Raw genomic sequence first — 20,866 nt, 5'->3', positions numbered from 1 at the left:
AACTTGCTGTGCTAAATGTCAGATCCTTATGTAACAAATCTCTCTTAATTAATAATTTTATTTCTTCTTATAATCTTGATTTTATGTTTTTAACTGAAACATGGCTTGACAAAAACACAGGAAATGTAGTTCTGATAGAATCTGCTCCACCCAACTTTAAGTTTGAATCTGAAACACGAGAAAACAAAAAAGGGGGTGGAGTCTGTGCTGTCTTTAGAGATGAAATAATTACCCGCAGGTTGTCTTTTGGGGTGTTTTCATCATTTGAGTATGTATCCTTTAAAATGGAGCTAAAACGGTCTCCATCCATTCTCTTCATTGTTTTATACAAGCCCCCCCAGCACTGCCAACGTTTTATTGATGATTTTACTGAGATGCTTTCAGTCATATGCACAGACTTTGATGGTTTGGTCATTACAGGTGATTTCAATGTGCATGTTGATAATATTTGTGACAGAAACGCTAAAGAGCTTGATGCTGTCCTTGAAACCTTCAGTCTTACTCAGCATGTGAGAGGCCCCACCCACAGCAAAGGACACACTCTAGATCTCATAATTACAAAGGGGGTAAATATTTCAAATGTTAATGTGATCGATGTTGCTCTGTCTGATCATTTCTGTGTCTTCTTTGACCTGTCTGTTTCTCCCCAACCTCCGGTTGGTCCTGCAGTTGTTCAGAGGAGACACATAAGTGATGGCACAGGTGCGCTGTTTATGGAAATGATACACTTTGAAAATGTCTCATGTTCTAATGTAAATGATTTGTTGAACTCTGTTACATCTAGTGTTTTGAATGTTCTGGACACCATCGCCCCTATAAAGGCTAAAATGGTTAAAAATAAGCAGAAGGCGCCGTGGAGAAATGATGATTCGGTCAGGGCACAGAAAAGGGAGTGCCGCAGGGCCGAACGGAAATGGCGCAAGTCAAAGCTCCAGGTTCAAAAAGAGAATTACAAAGAAAAGCTGAACATGTACAACCTAATCTTATGTAGGACTAGGGAAAGATATTTTTCTGAAATAATTGGAAGCTGCAGTAACAACTCGCGTGTCCTGTTTGCCACAGTAAACAGATTAACAAACCCTCCAGCTCAGCTGCCGTTAGAACTCATTTCCACATCCAAGTGTAATGAGTTTGCATTATTCTTTAATGACAAAGTTCAGGGCATTAAAAATGCTATAAATCCCACAATGCAAAAAATTACCCTAAAACCACCAAGACACTTAGAGCTAACTCACTTTGCACCAGTAACTGACAAAACTGTCCATGAGATCATCACCAGTCTGAGTTCATCTACATGCTGCCTTGATGTGTTACCCACCAGATTTCTAAAGTCTGTGCTGAACAGTTTGTTAGCACCATTCACTCACATAGTTAACATGTCGCTTCAATCTGGAACATTCCCAATGTCTTTGAAAACTGCGGTCATAAAGCCTCTCCTAAAGAAGAGCAGTCTTGATGCCGCAGTACTGAGTCATTACCGGCCCATCTCTAATCTGCCATTTTTGGGCAAAGTCCTTGAAAAGGTTGTTTACCAACAGCTCACAGATTTCCTCTTAATAAACAACTCATTTGATGTTTTTCAGTCAGGTTTTAGACCTCATCACAGCACTGAGACTGCTCTTGTCAAGGTGACAAATGACATCCGCCTGAACACTGACACGGGCAAAGCCTCAGTCTTAATTCTGTTAGATCTGAGTGCTGCTTTCACTGTCGATCATGGGATCCTCTTACAGAGACTAGAGGACTGGGTGGGCATCACTGGCACTGCCCTAAACTGGTTAAGGTCCTATCTGGAAGACAGGAAGTACTTTGTTGAAATTGGTAGCTGTGTCTCAGACCACATGACCCTGACCTGTGGAGTGCCCCAAGGGTCAGTCCTGGGTCCCCTTCTGTTCAACCTCTACATGCTGCCGTTAGGTCAGTTGATACGCAGTGAAAATGTGTCCTATCACAATTATGCAGACGACACTCAGATCTATGTTTCACTATCGGCAGGTGACTATGGACCAGTAGATTCACTCTGTCACTGCATCCAACAGATCAGTGTGTGGATGCAAAACAACTTTCTCCAGCTGAACTCAGACAAGACTGAAATAATCGTTTTTGGCCCACAGAAACAAAGAGAAAGTGTTAGCGGTCACCTCCAGAGTCTCGCTCTAAAACCTACAAACCAAATTAGAAATCTGGGGGTAATAATGGACTCAGACTTGAACTTTAATAGCCACGTCAAATCAATAACATCAGCAGCTTTTTACCATCTAAAAAACATTGCCAAAATCAAAAATATAGTGTCAAAACCAGATTTAGAGAGACTTATCCATGCGTTTGTCTCCAGTAGATTAGACTACTGTAACGGCCTGCTCACTGGCCTCTCCAAACGAGCTGTAAAACAGCTGCAGTACATCCAGAACGCTGCTGCTCGGGTCCTGACTAGAACCAGGAAGTATGATCACATTAGTCCTGTTCTCAGGTCTCTGCACTGGCTCCCTGTGGCTCAGAGAATAGACTTTAAAGCAGCTCTGCTTGTGTACAAGTCTCTCCATGGCCTAGCACCAAAGTACATCTTGGATATGTTAGTGCCATATGAACCATCTCGGACTCTGAGGACCTCAGGGACCGGCCTCCTGCTGGTGCCAGAGTCAGGACTAAACATGGGGAATCTGCGTTTCAGTTTTATGCAGCTAAAATCTGGAACAGTCTTCCTGAAGATGTGAGACAGGCTTCTACTCTGACAATGTTAAAATCTAAGCTAAAAACAGTTTTGTTTAGCTGCGCATATGACTGAAAGGATTTTTTCTTTGCACTCTTCTCTTTTGTTTGTGATTTTATTAGTTTAGAAAATCAGTTGGATTGATAATTTTTAATTTAGTTAATTTTATTGTATTTCTGTTTCTGTAATTTCTTTGTGATTTGAATGCATTTTTCCTGCTGTGAAGCACTTTGAATTGCCTTGTGTATGAAATGTGCTCTACAAATAAACTTGCCTTGCCTTGCCTTGCCTTAATTAGACAGAACGCAACATTTTATTACACATTTCTTAACCAGAAGTTCTCCACTAACTGGTGTTTGAGGAAATGTGATTACTACGTTCATTGACTGATGGTTTTAAAAGGAATAATATATATTTAAGAGCCTGTGTTGGGATGCCTCACACAGATGAGAAAGATGGTACAGAGTTGTAAAATTCGCAGGTCCCAAAGACACGAGGCGAGTCACGAGTCTCAGCTCCTCAGGACAAAAAAATACTGCAGTTTCCAGAGCTCTCCACGGACCAAGAAGCGCTCTGAAGAGTCGACGAGACCGACACTCCACAACTAAACTGGACTAAACTGGACTAAACTGGACTAAACTGGACTAAACTGCACAAGTCACTCACAGAACCAACCAGCTCTGTTTCTTATTGCACATTTTTCTATTATAAATATACAACAGTTCTTCCAATTAGGCACGGGCTACACAAAGTTACATTCATATTCTACAATAAGAGAAACAAAATATCCAAACAAAAAAAATCTATAACTGTTGAACTTGCAGCATCATTTGTTTGGGATTGGCTCTACAAACTTGCCAGAATTATAAGTGGCCGTACCAACTTTACAATGCCTGATCTTTGGTGTTGTTTATTTATGTCGATAGTAAAGACATTGAACTGTGCAGCAGTTTTTGTTCCACGTGGATAGGCCCAAGAATGACCAAAACATATATATATATATATATATATATATATAAGTCTGCAATTTGTCAATCAAACAGCAAATTCTCATCAAAAATTTAACTATTAAGATGGTAGAGTATTGAGAATTCACATAAACACAACCTATTTATTGCTTATGAGGAAGGAAAGGTGAAAGCGTGAGGATATACCTGGCCACCGGTGTTATTTTGGTGAAAGTTGAGGGGGAAAACATTTTTTAATATCGACTATATTGTCTGTAACTAAAACTATTAGAAATTCCAGCAAAAAGAGATGATTAGACGTTTCTGTTCAATTTCTTTTGACTGCTATTTCCCAAACAAAGGTATATAAAGTGACATCCCTGCCCTTTTCAACTTAATTTCCTGGTTCAAGTCATTTACAGGCACATTTGAACACGTTCCAGATGAATTGTGAAAATATCGTCTGAATTTTGTGATTGAAAAAACCCAACAAATATCCTGATATTCCTTTATCTTACTAACCTAATGTGAATAATTAAAATGATATTGTCGCTCACCCCGTTCTCCTCCAGAGCAGCTAGTGGCTTGTTGATGCTGTTGACGAACTTGTTGACGTGTTCAAAGTGCTTGGTCATCTCCGTCGCCAGCACCATGTCGATGATCGCCTGCCGCAGCGTCCGGTACTCGTTTCTGTGAGAGAGAAACAGGACCAAACGATGACCGAAGCACGAGTGTAAGTGCAGTAAACGAAGGTAGAAATGTGTATTGGATGATTGGAAGTCTCGTAATCGGAGGGTTGTCGGTTCAATTCCAGCTCCAGCTTGTGGATACAGAAAACACAGAGCCTTTTTCAGTTTAGTTCAGAATATGGTTCAGTTTGGTTTTGGGTGTAGCTGCCTTATTTTTAAATTGACTTGAAAAAAGAAAATAAATCTCTGGTTTTGTCTTGTTTGTTTTTGTTGTTTTATGTTTTTATTTAAAAAAAAAAAAAAAAAAAAGAGAAAAAGTAATGAACACAAAATTAAACTAGCACTAAAAAAAGACAAAAACAGAAGAAAACAAAAACAAAACAAAAGAAGGCTCCGAAATTATGATAAATTAGGGCCGTTGCCATAGCAATAAAAAAGATTAAAACAAAATATTATAATTTTTGAAGGGGAAAAAGTCCTCAAAATGTTGCACACAGTGTAACAGGAAGCTGAAACTCATAGATAAATATTTTTAGGCCCATTAGACAGTTTGTTTTAAGTTTGTTTTTAGTGTAATTAGTATCACATATGTTGTAATGTTCCACTGTATGGCAATAAAGTTGTTTATATCCATGGAGATAAGCAGGTGACGCCACCAGGCCAAGTTACTGGTCAGATCTGTGCAGAGGTGAACCCGTTCACAGTAAGAATTCAGTTTTATTTCAAACATCTGTAATTGAATAAAAGCAAGATAGACAATTTAATGCCCTACTGTGCAACATTCCAGACAAACCAGGCAGGTCGAAAGGTTAGATAAATCCCCGTAAACAATGAGTATTTTTAAATGTATTTTCTTATGATTGAATGTAAGCAAGAATCTTTACCAATACATAATTCAAACTAAATAAAAACATAATGTACAGAGCCAGATTAAACTACTTGTACAAACAGACTTCTTCCACGGTGCATTAATGACTTGTTATGTGCTTTTATTGCGTGCTGTTGTTGCTGTGACAGTGTGAATGAATGGGGGCTTTGTCTGGGCCTCAGAGGAACCGGTGCATGTGAGACACTCCGCTTTGGGCTCCAATCACATTACTGAGCCGCGGCCATCAACAAACACACAGAGCGGCTTGTATCAGGGCACGCTCGGCCACGGCTTGTCTGCACCCATCAAGGTGAAGCTCCAAACGCCACGCCTTCTTAAACAGACACAAGACTCCAGGATTGGAAATGCGCTCGAACATGAGCCGCACTCGAGTTCTCGTTGTTGAATCTCGCCAGCGTTTTCCTTCTCGACTTTTATCTAGTCTGAGGTAGAGAGCGATGTAGAATCCAGAGTGGTGGCCGATATGTAGGGCACACTGTGTTTAGATAATTTTCCCCAAAACTGAAGAATTACTGCCTATACTTTGTACTGCTCCACATAATAAAAGCTAAACATTAAACTATAGACATTATTTTCTGACATCCACAGCCCACAACTAACAAATAAATGAGCAGTGTGGTCATGTTAACGTATTTAAGTGTTCAAATTAAGTGTTATAATAAAGCTTCATGTCTTTGATTTGACCAAATATCAACCGGTAATGGAGATTAAAAGTAGACCGCTGATACGGTAAAAAGTGGAATATTGGTCTGATATATCGGCGAACAGATAAATCAATCCGTCTCCAGGTTGAAGTCTTGAATTTTACAGTTTAGGAAATTCTTGTAACATGCTTTTTGTAATAGTTTTTTTTGTAATATAAACTGTACGTGCATTTTCATTTCACAGCACCCTTGTCAAAAGTGGGGGGGTTTTGGCGTTTTTTTGGCTTTTTTGTTTTTTTTTACAAATGCTTTACAAGTAAACTGTTTTTTAACTTTATTTTTCTGTTACTTATAAAATTATTAAGAAGATCTGAGAGCATGATATTTTAATAAAAAATCTCTCTTTGCCAAACAACCACTTGACCAAGTTTCTTTGGTGCATCGATCCAGCTCCCTCGACATGAGTTCTTAATACCATAATAATATGCTTAAAAATATCATTTATACACAAATTCCAGTCAACTTACAAGAGCAAAACGTTGTAAAATAAAATGAAGGTACCACATGGAAATATTTAATGGGTTGAAGTTGGTAAAATGTCTGTTGAGATACGACTGGTGCTGGTGAGTCACTATTTTGGGAGGCCTTTATGCAATAATATCAAGCATCTCATTTGTAGCAGTCCAATACACATGAGTGACAATATATTTTGTTGCTTGCTAAGGAAATTATATCACCAAAATAATGGCAGTCTGTGTGATCCGGCAGTTCCACCGTTCATGCGTTTTCAGTTTGAGCACTTCATTATAGGTCAGGAAAACGGAACCATTTTCAACAGCGCCGTCGTAACGTGAAGATTTATTTGCATTTATGCTGTCGTACCTCTCGATGTTCTTGAAAATATTGCACTTGTCGTCTCGTGTGGTGATCTGAAAAGCGAGCGCGGCGTGGTGACTCTCCAGCACGGCCGTGTCGTTGTACAGGATGGCGAGCTCGGAGCCGGCGTTGCACAGGAAGCTGTTGGTGCGTCCCGGGTGGTCCACGTCGTGAACCGTAGCAGCGATCAGGGCGGCCACCTCGTCGATGGGGTCCAGGCTTTGCTGTCGTAGGGGAACAGTTACGATTACGCACAGATACTTTCCAGACCGGTACGATTATCTACTGTATGTTCTCGAGGTATTGCCAGGTGAAAAAATATCAGATTCATGGTTTGAAGTCACCATTTTGAACTGTCCTGAACTTTTTCACCCAAAAAAAAAAATCAACATTGCAAACATTTTGAGAAGCAGACACAGTGGCATTGGCATGAACAATATTTACTGCATTAAATACCACTTTCCCCCCTAAATTCTGTGTGTGAGTTGATAATATTTCAGTAGGTAGTCTATTTTCAACCAAAGAAGTGTGCCGTGACTAAAAAAAAAGATGAAAAACATGGATCTATATGATAATAATGCAAAAATATAAATAGTAATACATATTTTAATTTCTGACTCATTATGCAGAAGCTACTAATGTGCTCCATCTAATCTCTAAAAACTGGGACAGTGCACATTAATGTATGTTATAAGGAATGTAAATGTATGCAAATTTGCCAAAAGGCCTTTTAAAAACTAAAATAAATAAACAAAACAAGGTATAAAAAAGTCATATTATATATTTTGATGATTATTGCTCTCTTTTTTATACAAGCACAATCTTCTCGTCGGCCTTGTGGATCTTACATTAGTTTTTGTAACTTTTAACAATGTAATATGCATCATGTTTTAGTGCTAATCTACATGGTCATTATACCCTCTCAATATGTAAGTAAGCCCTGAACAAACAAAACAAACAACTGTATCCTCTTTTTTACCATCTTGTCGAAAATGTTTTGTTGGCATTTTATTTTGATATTCTGTGTTTTTTGTTTGTTTAATCTGTATTTTGTGCTCATGGAAAAAAGTGTTTCTTATCTAGTTTTCACTCTATAATTAAACAATAAATACAAACTGAACTAAATACAATGACAGCACAAATAGTGAACGTAATAAAAACTTGCAAGGCCAAAACTGTGAACCGTTTCTTGTTTTTTTTTAATCGTTTTTAGTTATCTGTTTTAGAGTATTTAATTATGTTTTAGAGTATTTAATTATTTTTTTCATTTTTTTATTCTTATTTTAAGAGCAATGATAGAGCTCATGGTTTTCAGAGCAGAACTTTGTAAAATGTGCTAGATAAAGTTGATCGGATCAAAATCTCGACTTTCCACCGTTATCCGATTATTTATTTCTTCAATTTGTGGACCATGATGCAAAAGAAATCACCCAAAACACATCTACGCCAACTCTTTCTAGGAGTTCTTCTTTCTAGGTAAACACTGATGTCATGTTTCCTGGTGATGTGAGCGTGTCATGCTCCGGTTAAGCCAATGAGAGGTCACTCAACCGAGGTCAGAAATAGACAGTTAAATCGCCTTATCCTGGTCCTGAGCCACTGACACAGTAAAACCTGGCACTGAACAATGTGAGACATGCAACAGAGAACCACAGTGAAGCTCAGGTGAAGATGTGCACAAGCAACAGAGTCTTCGGACGCAAAAAGTCTCATCTTACTCAAAAAGTCTCTTATACTCTACAGATGTATTAATTTACCTACTTCTTCATTTACTTTGTATTTAATGCTTTAAGACGTGGTGATTCTCACACCTACATTGAGTACACTGCACTAATGTTCAAAAATCCTTGCAGTTTTGTGCAATTAAAAGAGAATATCTTACTTAAAAAAGGTATAATCATACTGTAATTATACAACTTAATCAGAAACAGAATTAAAAGTACTTTTATTGATAACGAAGAGGAAAGTGTAAATAAGACAGCAGAACAATAGTGTTATCGAAAACAAAGTAAAGAAACTAAAGTTAAATGTCTGTATCCCAGGAAGAATAGAAGTATTATTGTCAGCTGAACCCCTGGGGAAGATATTTACATTTAACTTATAAAACTATAGGTTAAGGTGCCCTCACATCATATTTGCATATTTACATACTACATAGTAAATCACAAGGTGTTTCAGTTGCACCTTATTAAAGTTTTAACAATGCGTATGGTGTTTTTTATGATTTTGACTTTATTTGATTGTTTTAAATATAAATTATGATGTTTTACAATGATCAATCAGCTATTTGTGGAGAAAATAGCAGGAAGTGGCATGACACCAGAGACACTCATTCCATCCAAGTTTATGCATCATTTATGACCCTCTAAACAATAATAAAACACAAATATAGGAGCTCTAATGGATTTTTATTTGTCAAAGTAAAAACATTGTGACATTTGATGAGTTCTGGCTCAGAGGCTGCTGGGCATTTCTCTGTGTCAAATGTATTATTATATTTTTAGGTTATTCTGGGCTAACATGTTTGTTTAACAAAATGTGAAATATATTTATCTTAACTGCATTTTAGTTCAATGAGTGGTCCAACCTGTCATAGGCCCTTGATGTTAAACCTTTAAACTACTTATTTTTGTCACGTTTACAGGAAAATTGAACGGGGGGAAGAGAACTGTTTAGCCTTTTTACCGTGGACCTCCAGGACATCCAGACATAATATGATATCAAACATTGCCAGCCTCACCTTGACCCGCTCCTTGCAGAGGAAGTATGCGGTTGCGTGCAGGACGTCGGCGGCGTGTGAGGAGTTGTGGTAGGAGTTGGTGGAGTGGTAGTTGGCCTCGATCAGCTGTAACCACGAGCGCAGCGTGGCCTCGGGGCAGTTCAGGAACTCGCACACCCCGAAGCGAGAGAAGATCTTCAGCCCCAAGTACGTCAGCGGCCTGCGAGAGGAGAAACGTCACTGATTAGAGCACATGCGGTCCAAGTGAAAGATGAAACTAACTGCTTTGCAAGAAAAATAACGTCTTCGTTTATTCACAAAAAAATAAATTGAAGATTCACATTCATGCTTTCCATCGATAAGTTTGTATCAGATTGGGTCTTAAAGGTGCATAGAGTACGTTTTCTTGTCCTTGATTATGTTATTGCTTTGCCTAGAAGGTTCCACAGTATGGCATTATCCAGCTTGAGTTTAGACAATTAAATGTTTTTTTTTAATTGCCCAAAAACAAATTTCCCAGTAAAAAAAAAAAAAACGCACACAAACACTGGTCTGATGCAGTAAAGCCGGCACCATTTGTTAAACTCACTCAAATCTAAAATAAAACTATTGTATTCGTACAATTGCCACATCCAGTTTCAGTGCAGTCAACATCTATAAATAACAGAACACGGATGCATTTTAATAGCATAATCTTGTGGAATATAGTAAGTAGGACTGTGCAAAGTGGTGTAATTGAGTAACCAAGATGACTGACATTAACGCTTAAGTGCATTAAATGTACATAAGGGCGTTTCCCTGAAAGGTTAACCTGTTCACAGATTGTACCTTTCAAGAGTACATTTACAACAGTTTATTTCTGTGAGATACGTCGCCTACTTTCATTCAATCTGTTTGTTCTTTTTTTTTTCAATAATTGCAAAAAAAGTTGCATTTCTACAATAACATCTACAATACAATACGTTCCCATCACCACAATATCCCAATAAACATTATACCTTCATAAGATAACATGATAACATCTGTACGATATGGAAACACCCAACCTAAAAGCGTTCTCTTTTTACCTCCATCAAGCGCATAAATGTTCACATCCTTTACTGTCATACTGTATTTTCCGGATTATAAGTGGTGCGACTTATACTCCAGAGCGACTTATATGTGATATTATTCATTATTTTCACTATGGCAACCACAAGAGGGCGCTCTGGGCTCTAAGTGACGCAGAAGAAGAATCTGCACTTCCTCTTCCTCTGGAGTTTGTGGAGTTGTTTAGAAGTGACACAGAGGAAGAAGAATTCAATGGATTTAGTGATTTGGGGTAAAACTGATGCTTTGGTAAACTTGTTAGCATGTTCTTTATGCTATAGTTATCTGAATAACTGTTCATATGTTACGTTAACATACAAGACACTTACCACAGTTCTGTCTGTGCCTCATGTAGCTGAAGGTGTTAGCGTTAGCATACGTACACCTATTCACCATGTTCTCTCATCTGTTATAATTTTCAATTCTATTTCAAAATTAAATGTCTGTTCTTGGTCTTGGATTTTATCAAATAAATTTCCCCAAATACGGTAATTCAAAAGGCTTCACTTTTTGCCCGATCAGTGTAAAACAAAGTGACGTCACGGCGTCGTCTGCTGGGGTCGTGTTGAGCGCCGCGGCCGTACCGTTTCATAGTCGCTGCTTCCAGGTTGACGATATCAAAGTCCCATGAGTCCTCGTTTTCCATGGTCTGTGCGATCCGGGGCGGGATGTCGTTCAGGGACAGGGGCGTGGTCAGGTGACTGGGGAGGTGGTGAGGCTCTGAATCCAACAGACAGAAGGATTAAATAACATGCCCAGGTGACGCGTAATGACAAAAAGTGACATTTACAGTGACAGGTGAACTATGCAACACCTAATCCTAACCCACAGTGTGCCATTAAACATATCTATCGCCACGGAGACAAGCAGGTAACGCCACCAGACCAAGTTACAGGTCAGAACTGTGGAGAGGCGAGCCCGCTTACAAAAAGAATGCATGTTTTTAAGGTGTTTTAAGGTATACACTTTTAATAGCCTTAAAAAAACATGAACACAGACTTAATTCATGATGAAAATAATGTTTATTCAGGCTTAATTATTCTCCTAATGCCAAACCATAACTATTTAATTAAATAGTAACCAAGCCTGTATCATTCTTAATAAACAAAACAAAACAATATTTATTATAAATTTAAACGTTAGTGCACCTTACTAAATACAAACATTGGTACAAAAAGTAGTCCAGACACATTTTTATTGGAAAAAAGATGCCTGGACCAGGGTATAGTTGTGGGCCTAACACTTTAGAAGTAACTTTGTAAATAGATTGCACTAGTTTATTCGGTGCACTTAAGATGTTTTGATTAGCAGGATTATTGTGAAAAGACTTACGTTTGGAGGCGAGGATGTATTCATTTCCAGACAATCTTCGAAGGCCATCCTAAGAGAGAAAGAAGTCATTTATGACAAAGAGGAAAACAACTGACAAAGAATAGAATCTACAAAATAAGTATGGCATTGCTTTTAAAACAAGTTACATTCAAGGACAACAACTGTATACACTTGGTAAAAAAATAATTGTTACAAATTTAGGTAAAAAGAAAATAGAAAATGAATACAATTTGAGTTAGGGTCGGAGTGGCTTTTAATTGAACCCAAAATATGTATGAATTCATGTATTTTATTGGACAATTTGAGTGGGGAAGGAAAAAATACCATACTAAAAACAAAATAAAAACAAAGAAAATTATACGGCAAAATAAAAATAATCTGTAAAGTTGTAAAAATGTTGTGCAGTTTAGTCAAACAACAAACAAATAGCATTTTCTCTCTCTGTCTCCTTGTATGTCCCAAAAGGGAGTGGAAGGAAGCGTAAAAACTATTATTTAATCCAACTTTAGTACAAAGAAATGCAGGAGAATTAGCACAGACAATATAGATAATTGTCTTTCCACTAATCAGGCTTTTATCTGACTGTTTTCTGAAGACTCTGCAGCACAATCGAGTAAGTCAGAACTCAAGAATATGAATCAAAAGCCCAGAGAATCTGAAAAACTACTGAGAATCTTTGCTGCACCATTGAAATAACCCTCTGTCTTGCCCTGGCAGACGCACGGATTCTTGGGTGTGTGTCGCGGATTGAAATGTTTACTTGACAATTGAAAAAGGAAACGGAGTGTCTCATCTTTGACCCGAGCATTGTCTCGCGGTGACGCTACGACTATTTTTTCTTTTCTTCCCAGAATCAGCCCGACTAACTCAGCGTTTCAACCAGCGACGACGACAACCCACAGCGAGACAGGTGCAGGTCCCAAAGCTCATGACAAACTGTGTAAGTAGCAAAACCTGCTCATTGGAAGTGAGTTATTGGATTATTATTTCTAAAACAAGTCCAGGCTTTAGTTGTTTTCACAGTCACGCAGTGCTCTATCATGACCCCAGTAGATGTTGTGTGCATGTTTCTGATTCACATATTGTAACACTTAAAGCTCATATGACAGCTTCTCATCTTTTTCTAATTATTATGACGTTGTTTGGTAGTTTAGACCTTGTGGTAAATATTTATCATAGTTGTACATCAGTGAATTTGCAGTTTGTGAAAAAAAAAGACAAATAAAAGTGGAAAATTACAGGAAGTAGAGCAGAGTTCTACAACAGAATGCTCCCACCTCTGTGATGTCATCAAAAAGCGCCATTCCATGAAATATGCCAAAAAAAAAAAGAAAAAGAAACTGTGCAGACAACTTGCACCTTTGACAGTTTAAACAATCTTTTCACAAAATAAAGGTGTTTTCAGGTGTAATTATTTATATATTGTATGAAGCTTGTTTACAGTTTGGTTGTGGAATTACCTGAACCTATATCATAATTGCTGGCCATGTCAAACCAGGAAGTGTCATTATAAACTTCACCAAAATTGCCAAATTGGAGAAAAACAGTAGTTAGTAGAAATTAAATAATTCATTTTCTACCGCTTGTTCCCTTCAGGGGTCGCGGGTGACTGGAGCCTGTCCCAGTGACATCAGGCCTTAGTTTGTAGATATGATTAACAATATTGCTTCAACTAATCTTTACTTCTTAATTGGGCATGGGCTGCTGCGTAGAGGAAACTTCAAAAGCTTGACTTAATTTATATAACAGTTAGGACTTAACAAATAAAATACAAGACAACACCATTGTTTTGTTAAATGAACATTTAAACTGAAAGAAAAATATGTTCCTTGTGCATAAATTGTCATAAATTGTGCATTACGCTACTTCCGGCGATGTTCGACTTTCTTGACAAACTGCCACTTGATGTATAAAACTATGAAAGTGGTAAATATTGTTACAGGCAATATCCCACCAAACAAAGTAATAATTAGAAAACACATGAAAATCTGTAATATATTGTATGCACTTACCGACTATACCTACTTTTGCATTTTTTTCAGTTATTGACAAATACAGTTGATCGTGGTAAAGTCCTGAGTTTGGTCCTCTCGGTTACACTTTATGTAGAAGCCAAAAGCGAGTTTAGAGTCTCTTTTTGGTCCTGCTAAAGTCTCATCACTCCTCTAAAGCTGCTCAGTTCATCTGATCGAGCCAACACATTTGACAGGGATGTGTGAACGTTTAGGAGTCAGTTTAGTCAAAGATTCAGGCCGGGTTCAGTCCAGGTTCAGTCCAAGTTTAGTCCAAGTTTAGTCCAGGTTTAGTCCAGGTTTAGTCCAGGTTTAGTCCAGGTTTAGTCCAGGTTTAGTCCAGGTTTAGTCCAGGTTTAGTCCAGGTTTAGTCCAGGTTTAGTCTTGGTTTCGTGAGTACAGCAGGTCTGTTAATCTAATAACAAGAACACAATCCAATCTCGACCTGATTCAGTCTCAGGGTGCGTTCAAACTTGCACCAACACCATATCAAAACTGTGACTTAACTAGTACTAAACCTGGAACTAAACCTGGACAAGGCCAGGACTAAACCAGGACTAAACTAGGACTAAACCAGGACCAAATCCAGTCAACCTCAGTATTAAACTTGGCTCAAACTGGGAGCAAACAAGTGCAAGTTTGAACGCGCCCAATTTAGTCCCGATTTCAGCCTGGTTTAATTTAGGAAGCGCAGTATTTGTATGACATGGGTTTTGGAGGCGGGGCAGTTCTGACGTAGGAGGAGGACAAGAGGAGGGAGACGGGGGACAGGGTGGGCCGGGCTTTCCTCTCCAGCAGCAGCAGCAGCAGCAGCAGCAGCAGCAGCAGCAGCAGCAGCAGCAGCAGCAGCAGCACAAAGGACAATCCAACACTTCCTCCGGGGCCTCTGCCAGGACTGCCAACTTGGCTCTGGCTCAGCCTCTGTCTGTGTCTGTCGCTCTCACAACGATACGAAACAGCCACAAAAGTATTCAAACGGCTCCGCCTCATAAAAGCCCCTCGCTCCATCGCCAAAAGGACAATTTGAGAAGATATCAGTGGAGTTCAAGTGCCTGTACGTGACGTTTAATTCTCCTTTTAATTCAGGATAAACAAACGTTACAGGATAAAGTTACATAAGCAGCCTCATCTCTAAAAATAAAAACGATAAAATAAAATGAATAATAGATGGAAGGAGAACATTTTATCCAACGGGAGAGCTTTGTGGATATGAAAATCAGGATCAAAAGTAATTTTATTCATCTCGACCTGCAGCCGACTAGTAAAAGAAATGGAGTTCTCAAAATGACACTAAAATTAAATATCACAGTAAGAATAAATAACTGCCAGGCTCTTTAAACTGTAAACATCTTAAACAACTACATAAATGGTTTAAACTAATCAAAATCAAACAATCAATCAGGTTTTTTTTCCTTTTTTTATGCTTCTTTGCCTCGTCTCTAAAGCGCTTTGCCTTGACATCATTTCAGTAAAACCAAGGCTTTTTGAAGGTGTAGTAATTATGATATATTTTGTATTTTTGCAACCCTTGTGTAACATTTCAGTGCCGTATATAAGACAGATTGATAAACTTTGTCCCACCAGAGAAGTTAGAGAGAGACCTTTAAAGCATCGTCTTAGCAACATCACGATTTAACTAGATCACGGTTACTGACATCATGACCAAACAGTGACATCTTTTACTGTCCTTCATTCCTGTTGTCACAAACACGCCACTATTTGCCAAGTTCTTAACCGACTTTATGATATATAACTTTCTGAAGGACAAAATAAAGTGAATGCAACAAAGATGGTCAGATTAACAGCACTTTTGGACAATAGATTGAATTAAAATGGTCACGATTATTATGTTTTAGTTCTTATAACGATCTTATTGTGACCAGAACACAGATTAACACCTCGCTCTCCCGTGGTATTAAGTATTTTAAACCCTCTAGTGTCTGCAAGTTTCAGTAGTTGTGGTGGTGCGTTACCGTCATGAGCCCGCCCACGAGGTCGTTGGTGTGGGGGTCCTCGTCCTTGGTTCCCAGCTGAGGCGAGTACAGCTCCGTGGTCCTGAGGATCTCCAGAACCCGGTCCAGAGCCTCGGCCACTGGCATCGGACTGCTCTCCTGCGCCGCGTTTATGATGTTTATCACCTGAAACAGCAAACATCAGGGAGGAAAAAAAGACATTAGCGTGTTTCCCCCATTAACAGAGGAGACTATGGTGGTCTGAAGATCTCACAATGATCTTAAAACAACCTGGAATAAACATTGGCATGACAAAATCACACTTTGTTTTCTTGTTAAAAAAAATACTATATTGATAGAACAAGATTGCTTAATCTAGGTATTTACTGTATACTCCAAAAATTGCTTGGATTGTGCTCCCGAAAATGAAATCCATGAGAATCACTGCATTAACTTTTATTAATACTGCTAAAATACATTATTCATTTATAAATTTCTATTTTACTCTCATCATACATTTTTTTTTAAATGTCATGAAAATAGTTAAAAGTGTAAAACTGTATGTTTTTTCTGTTGGAGGGTTTGCTACATAGTACAGCATTAAACTAATCACTTTTTAAAGTATTCTTTAGCAATTCAAAATTACAAGATGAATATGTTTAATGCTGTACTATGGAACATTCCAGGAAAAGCAGTAATTTTTTTACGGAGAGAGGCGAGCGGCAGACACCCGGCAGAAAAGTTCTAAATTGAAAGTAACAAAAAATATAGCCGCAAGCGGCAATGATCGGCCCTCGCTACGCCGCCGCCACGCCGCAAGAGGAGGGGGCGCTAACGCGCCCCAATTGTCCTTTTATTACGCCTACTGCTGAATCTGTGACGCTGTCACATCTTCTCCCCTTTGTTTTACCATCAAAAAGCTATTTTATTTTGAATTCTTGGCAAAATGTGCGGCTTTGGCGCACAGACACCGTGACTCTTAGAATAAAAATGTGGATAACTTTTGACGGTCCACCCCTGAAGATGAGTCTCACCAAATTTCAGGTTAATAGGGCTGACGCCCTAAGAGGAGTTTGTGAAAGTCTAAAGTGTAAACATGTTCTGGCGATTTCCCCATTGGAATAACATGGAATGTTTCGGTCATCGTTACGGCAACGCCATAACAATTATGACATGGGTCTCATTGACTTTTTTGATGGGGATTCTAAAATTGAGTTGTGTGTCAAATTTCATATAATTTCGCAAAACTAAATATTTAACCTCCATATAAAATCTGTAGGGGGCGCTGTGGCTCCAAATTAATTTATTTCACTTCAAGTAGGTTTAGGGCAAAGAGTTTAACAACTGATTCTAATTTGACGCAATTCGGACTTTATCTGCGCAAACGGCAGAAATGTTAAATTTGGGAGATTTCTGAAATTCTTGCTACAGTTTGCGGCTTCGCCGCACAGAGACCGTGACAGGTATCAATGTAATTTGGATAACTTTTGATGTCCCACTCCTCAGTAGCATTTTCACCAAATTTCAGCTTTTTAGGGCCAACGCCCTGGGAGGAGTTTGTAAAAGTACGACGTTTGGAAAAACTCCGAAGTCATGTTTAGCCATTTTTGAAGCAATATGGCCGACATTTGGTTGGGCGGACGGCGTTGCCGTAATAATATTTTTTACTTCTCTTGTCACCATCTACCTCTGCGCCAAATTTCATGATTCTACGATCAGATTTTTTTTGGGTCATTTCCCATCTCTCAATGCATTTTTGGTACATTTGGGGGCGCTGACGCGCCAATTTTTTTATTTTAGAAAAGGGAAATAGCCAGAATGTAGAGAGGCACGATTTTTAGAGGTGTGCAATTTTTTGTAACTCTTCGTCAATGTTCACTGGGTGAGAAATAGGGGGGTTGGTCCCGAGAAGAAAGAAGAAAGAAGAAAGAAAGAATATTAAAGCCGCAAGCGGCATCCAACGGCCCTCGCGGGCCGCTGGCCTTACGACTCTGCGCTTTTGACTTGATAAAGATGGCGCCCTTATTGTGTGTTGAATTAAAAAAAGAACTTGACAGACGGCGACACATTGGACATGGCCAATCCAGTGCAAATGAACACAAGTGTCAGTCAAATGTGCTGCTCCGCCGCACAGAGACCGTGACACTTGGAATAAAAATATGGATAACTTTTGATGCCGCGCTTGTGTAGATGATATTCCCCAAAGTAAAGCTTGATCGGGCTATTGCCCACGGAGGAGTTTGTTAAAGTGTGAAGCATAAAAATGTGGTCATTTTAGAGATTTAGCTGTTTTCCCATTTGTGACATCTATTTTCGGGTCCGCCACACAAAGACTGTAGCACTTAGAATATAAATATGGATAACTTTTGATGCCCCGCTTGTGTAGAGTAGATGATATTTCCCAAAGTAAAGCTTGATCGGGCTATTGCCCACGGAGGAGTTTGTTAAAGTGTGAAGCATAAATGTGAACATTTCAAAGATTTGGCGTTTCCCATTTGTGACAGTATATTTGCAGCTCCACGGCACAGAGACCGTACCACTTAAAATCAAAATATGACTAACTTTTGATGCCCTGTTTGTGTAGATGATTTTCCCCAAATATGAGCTTGATCGGGCAATTGCCCTAGGAGGAGTTTGTTAAAGTGTGAAGCGTAAAAATGTGGTCATTTTAGAGATTTCACTGTTTTCCCATTTCTGACATATATTTGCGGGTCCGCCACACAGAGACCGTAGCACTTAGAATCAAAATATGGATAAGTTTTGATGCCCCGCTTGTGTAGATGATATTCTCCAAATATGAACTTGATCGGGCTTTTGCCCTAGAAGGAGTTTGTTAAAGTGTGAAGCGTAAAAATGTGGTGATTTGAGCGATTCTGCGATTTTCCCATAAGGATAACATGGGATGTTTCTGTCATCGCTACGGTTACGCCGTACAAAATATGACTTTGGCTCTCATACTTTTATGATCAGGATGGCAAATTAGAATTTTGTTCAAAATATCATGTCATTTGGAAAAACTTTATTGTTTATAGGCCACTCTGAAGGCCAAATAGTCAGAATTCTGGGAAACGTTTGCGGCTCCGTCGCACAGAGACCGTAAAAGCTATCCTTAAAATTTGGATAACTTTAGATGCTCCACTTGTCTAGAGGACGTACACCGATTTTGAGGTCGGTGGGGAAAACGCACTAGAAGGAGTTCGTTAAAGTGTGAAACAGAAAAATGTGGATATTCGAGAGATTTAGCGGTTTTCCCATAGGGATAACATGGGAGGTTTATGTCATCGCTACGACTACGCCGTAAAAATTAAGGCATTTGTCTGTTTGGCTTTTTTAATCGGGACGCCAAAATAGAATTTTGGGTAAAGTTTAGAAAATTTTGGTAAAACAAATTTTTGACCTTCAATGTTAATTTAAAGGTCACTCTGTAGGGGACGCTATCGCGCCCATTTCAATTTTGTCATCATAAACTGGTCCAAACTAGAAAGTTGAACAACTGATTCAATTTTGGTCCTAATCGGACTTGTTTTGATCAAATGGGAACAATTTTTTAGATCTGCAATATCCCAAAATAAGTTGTCCAACTTTGCGGCTGCGCCGCACACAGACCGTAAAAGGTATCTCAAAAAATTGGATAACTTTAGATGCCCCACTTGTCCAGAGGACGTCCGCCGATTTTGAAGTCGGTGGGCAAAACGCCCTAGGAGGAGTTTGTCAAAGTTTGACGTGAACAAAATGGCTAACACAGCGTGGTTTCATTTTCAAAGGAAGATGGAGGCCATAGGGTAAGTCTGGGGGCGTGGCCACAATAATATTTGTTTTTTGTCCTCACAAGAGGAATGCGTGTTCCGAATTTCGTAGCTTTACGACAAAGTTGACCTCGGGGCGTCTCCCATAGGCGCAATGTATTTTGACTTTTGTCGGTGGCGCTGTCGCGCCATTTTTTTAGGAAAAAAAAAATGGCCCAGAAAAAACAACATTTTTCGCCGATTCTGAATTTTGGGCAAAGTTTGGTGAGTTTTTGAGCATGTTCAGGGGGTCAAATTAGAGTTCAAAGCGATGAAGAACAAGAAAAATTCAAGCCGCAAGCGGCATCCAACGGCCCTCGCGGGCCGCCGGCCTTCCAACTCTGCGCTTTCGACTTGATAAAGATGGCGCCCTTATTGTGTTGAATTAAAAAAGAACTTGACAGACAGCGACACATTGGACATGGCCAATCCAGTGCAAATGAACACAAATGTCTGTCAAATGTGCGGGTCCGCCGCACAGAGACCTTAGCACTTGGAATATAAATATGGATAACTTTTGATGCCCCGCTTGTGTAGATTATTTTCCCCAAATATGAGCTTGATCGAGCTATTGCCCACAGAGGAGTTTGTTAAAGTGTGAAGCGTAAATGTGAACATTTCAGAGATTTCACTGTTTTCCCATTTCTGACATATATTTGCGGGTCCGCCACACAGAGACCGTAGCACTTAGAATCAAAATATGGATAAGTTTTGATGCCCCGCTTGTGTAGATGATATTCTCCAAATATGAGTTTGATCGGACAATCGCCCTAGGAGGAGTTCGTTAAAGTGTGAAGCGTAAAAATGTGGTGATTTGAGCGATTCTACGATTTTCCCATAAGGATAACATGGGATGTTTCTGTCATCGCTACGGTTACGCCGTACAAAATATGACTTTGGCTCTCATACTTTTATGATCAGGATGGCAAATTAGAATTTTGTTCAAAATATCATGTCATTTGGAAAAACTCTATTGTTTATAGGCCACTCTGAAGGCCAAATAGTCAGAATTCTGGGAAATGTTTGCGGCTCCGTCGCACAGAGACCGTAAAAGTTATCCTTAAAATTTGGATAACTTTAGATACACCACTTGTCTAGAGGACGTACACCGATTTTGAGGTCGGTGGGCAAAACGCACTAGGAGGGGTTCGTTAAAGTGTGAAAGATAAAAATGTGGATATTTGAGAGATTTTGCGGTTTTCCCATAGGGATAACATGGGAG

The 20,866-nt window shown here is 39.1% G+C and overlaps 1 protein-coding gene across 1 annotated transcript in view; it reads right to left on the bottom strand.

Annotated features, from left to right (window-relative positions):
* The window catches only part of pde8a (phosphodiesterase 8A), a 114,132-nt gene that overhangs the window by 6,991 nt on the left and 86,275 nt on the right, over positions 1 to 20,866 (bottom strand). Inside the window, exons 14-19 of the mRNA XM_072464962.1 lie at positions 15,881 to 16,045; positions 11,896 to 11,944; positions 11,148 to 11,283; positions 9,496 to 9,694; positions 6,762 to 6,979; positions 4,215 to 4,347 (exon numbers count right to left, since the gene is read on the bottom strand). Of these exons, the coding sequence (XP_072321063.1) occupies positions 4,215 to 4,347; positions 6,762 to 6,979; positions 9,496 to 9,694; positions 11,148 to 11,283; positions 11,896 to 11,944; positions 15,881 to 16,045 (900 nt within the window). The remainder of the gene's footprint in view (positions 1 to 4,214; positions 4,348 to 6,761; positions 6,980 to 9,495; positions 9,695 to 11,147; positions 11,284 to 11,895; positions 11,945 to 15,880; positions 16,046 to 20,866) is intronic.

Source organism: Eucyclogobius newberryi, unplaced genomic scaffold (assembly GCF_026437365.1).
Source record: "Eucyclogobius newberryi isolate DKJ021-1_F unplaced genomic scaffold, fEucNew1.0.hap1 SCAF_5, whole genome shotgun sequence".
Lineage (NCBI taxonomy): Eukaryota > Metazoa > Chordata > Actinopteri > Gobiiformes > Gobiidae > Eucyclogobius > Eucyclogobius newberryi.
This window is presented reverse-complemented; position numbering and strand designations above follow the sequence as displayed.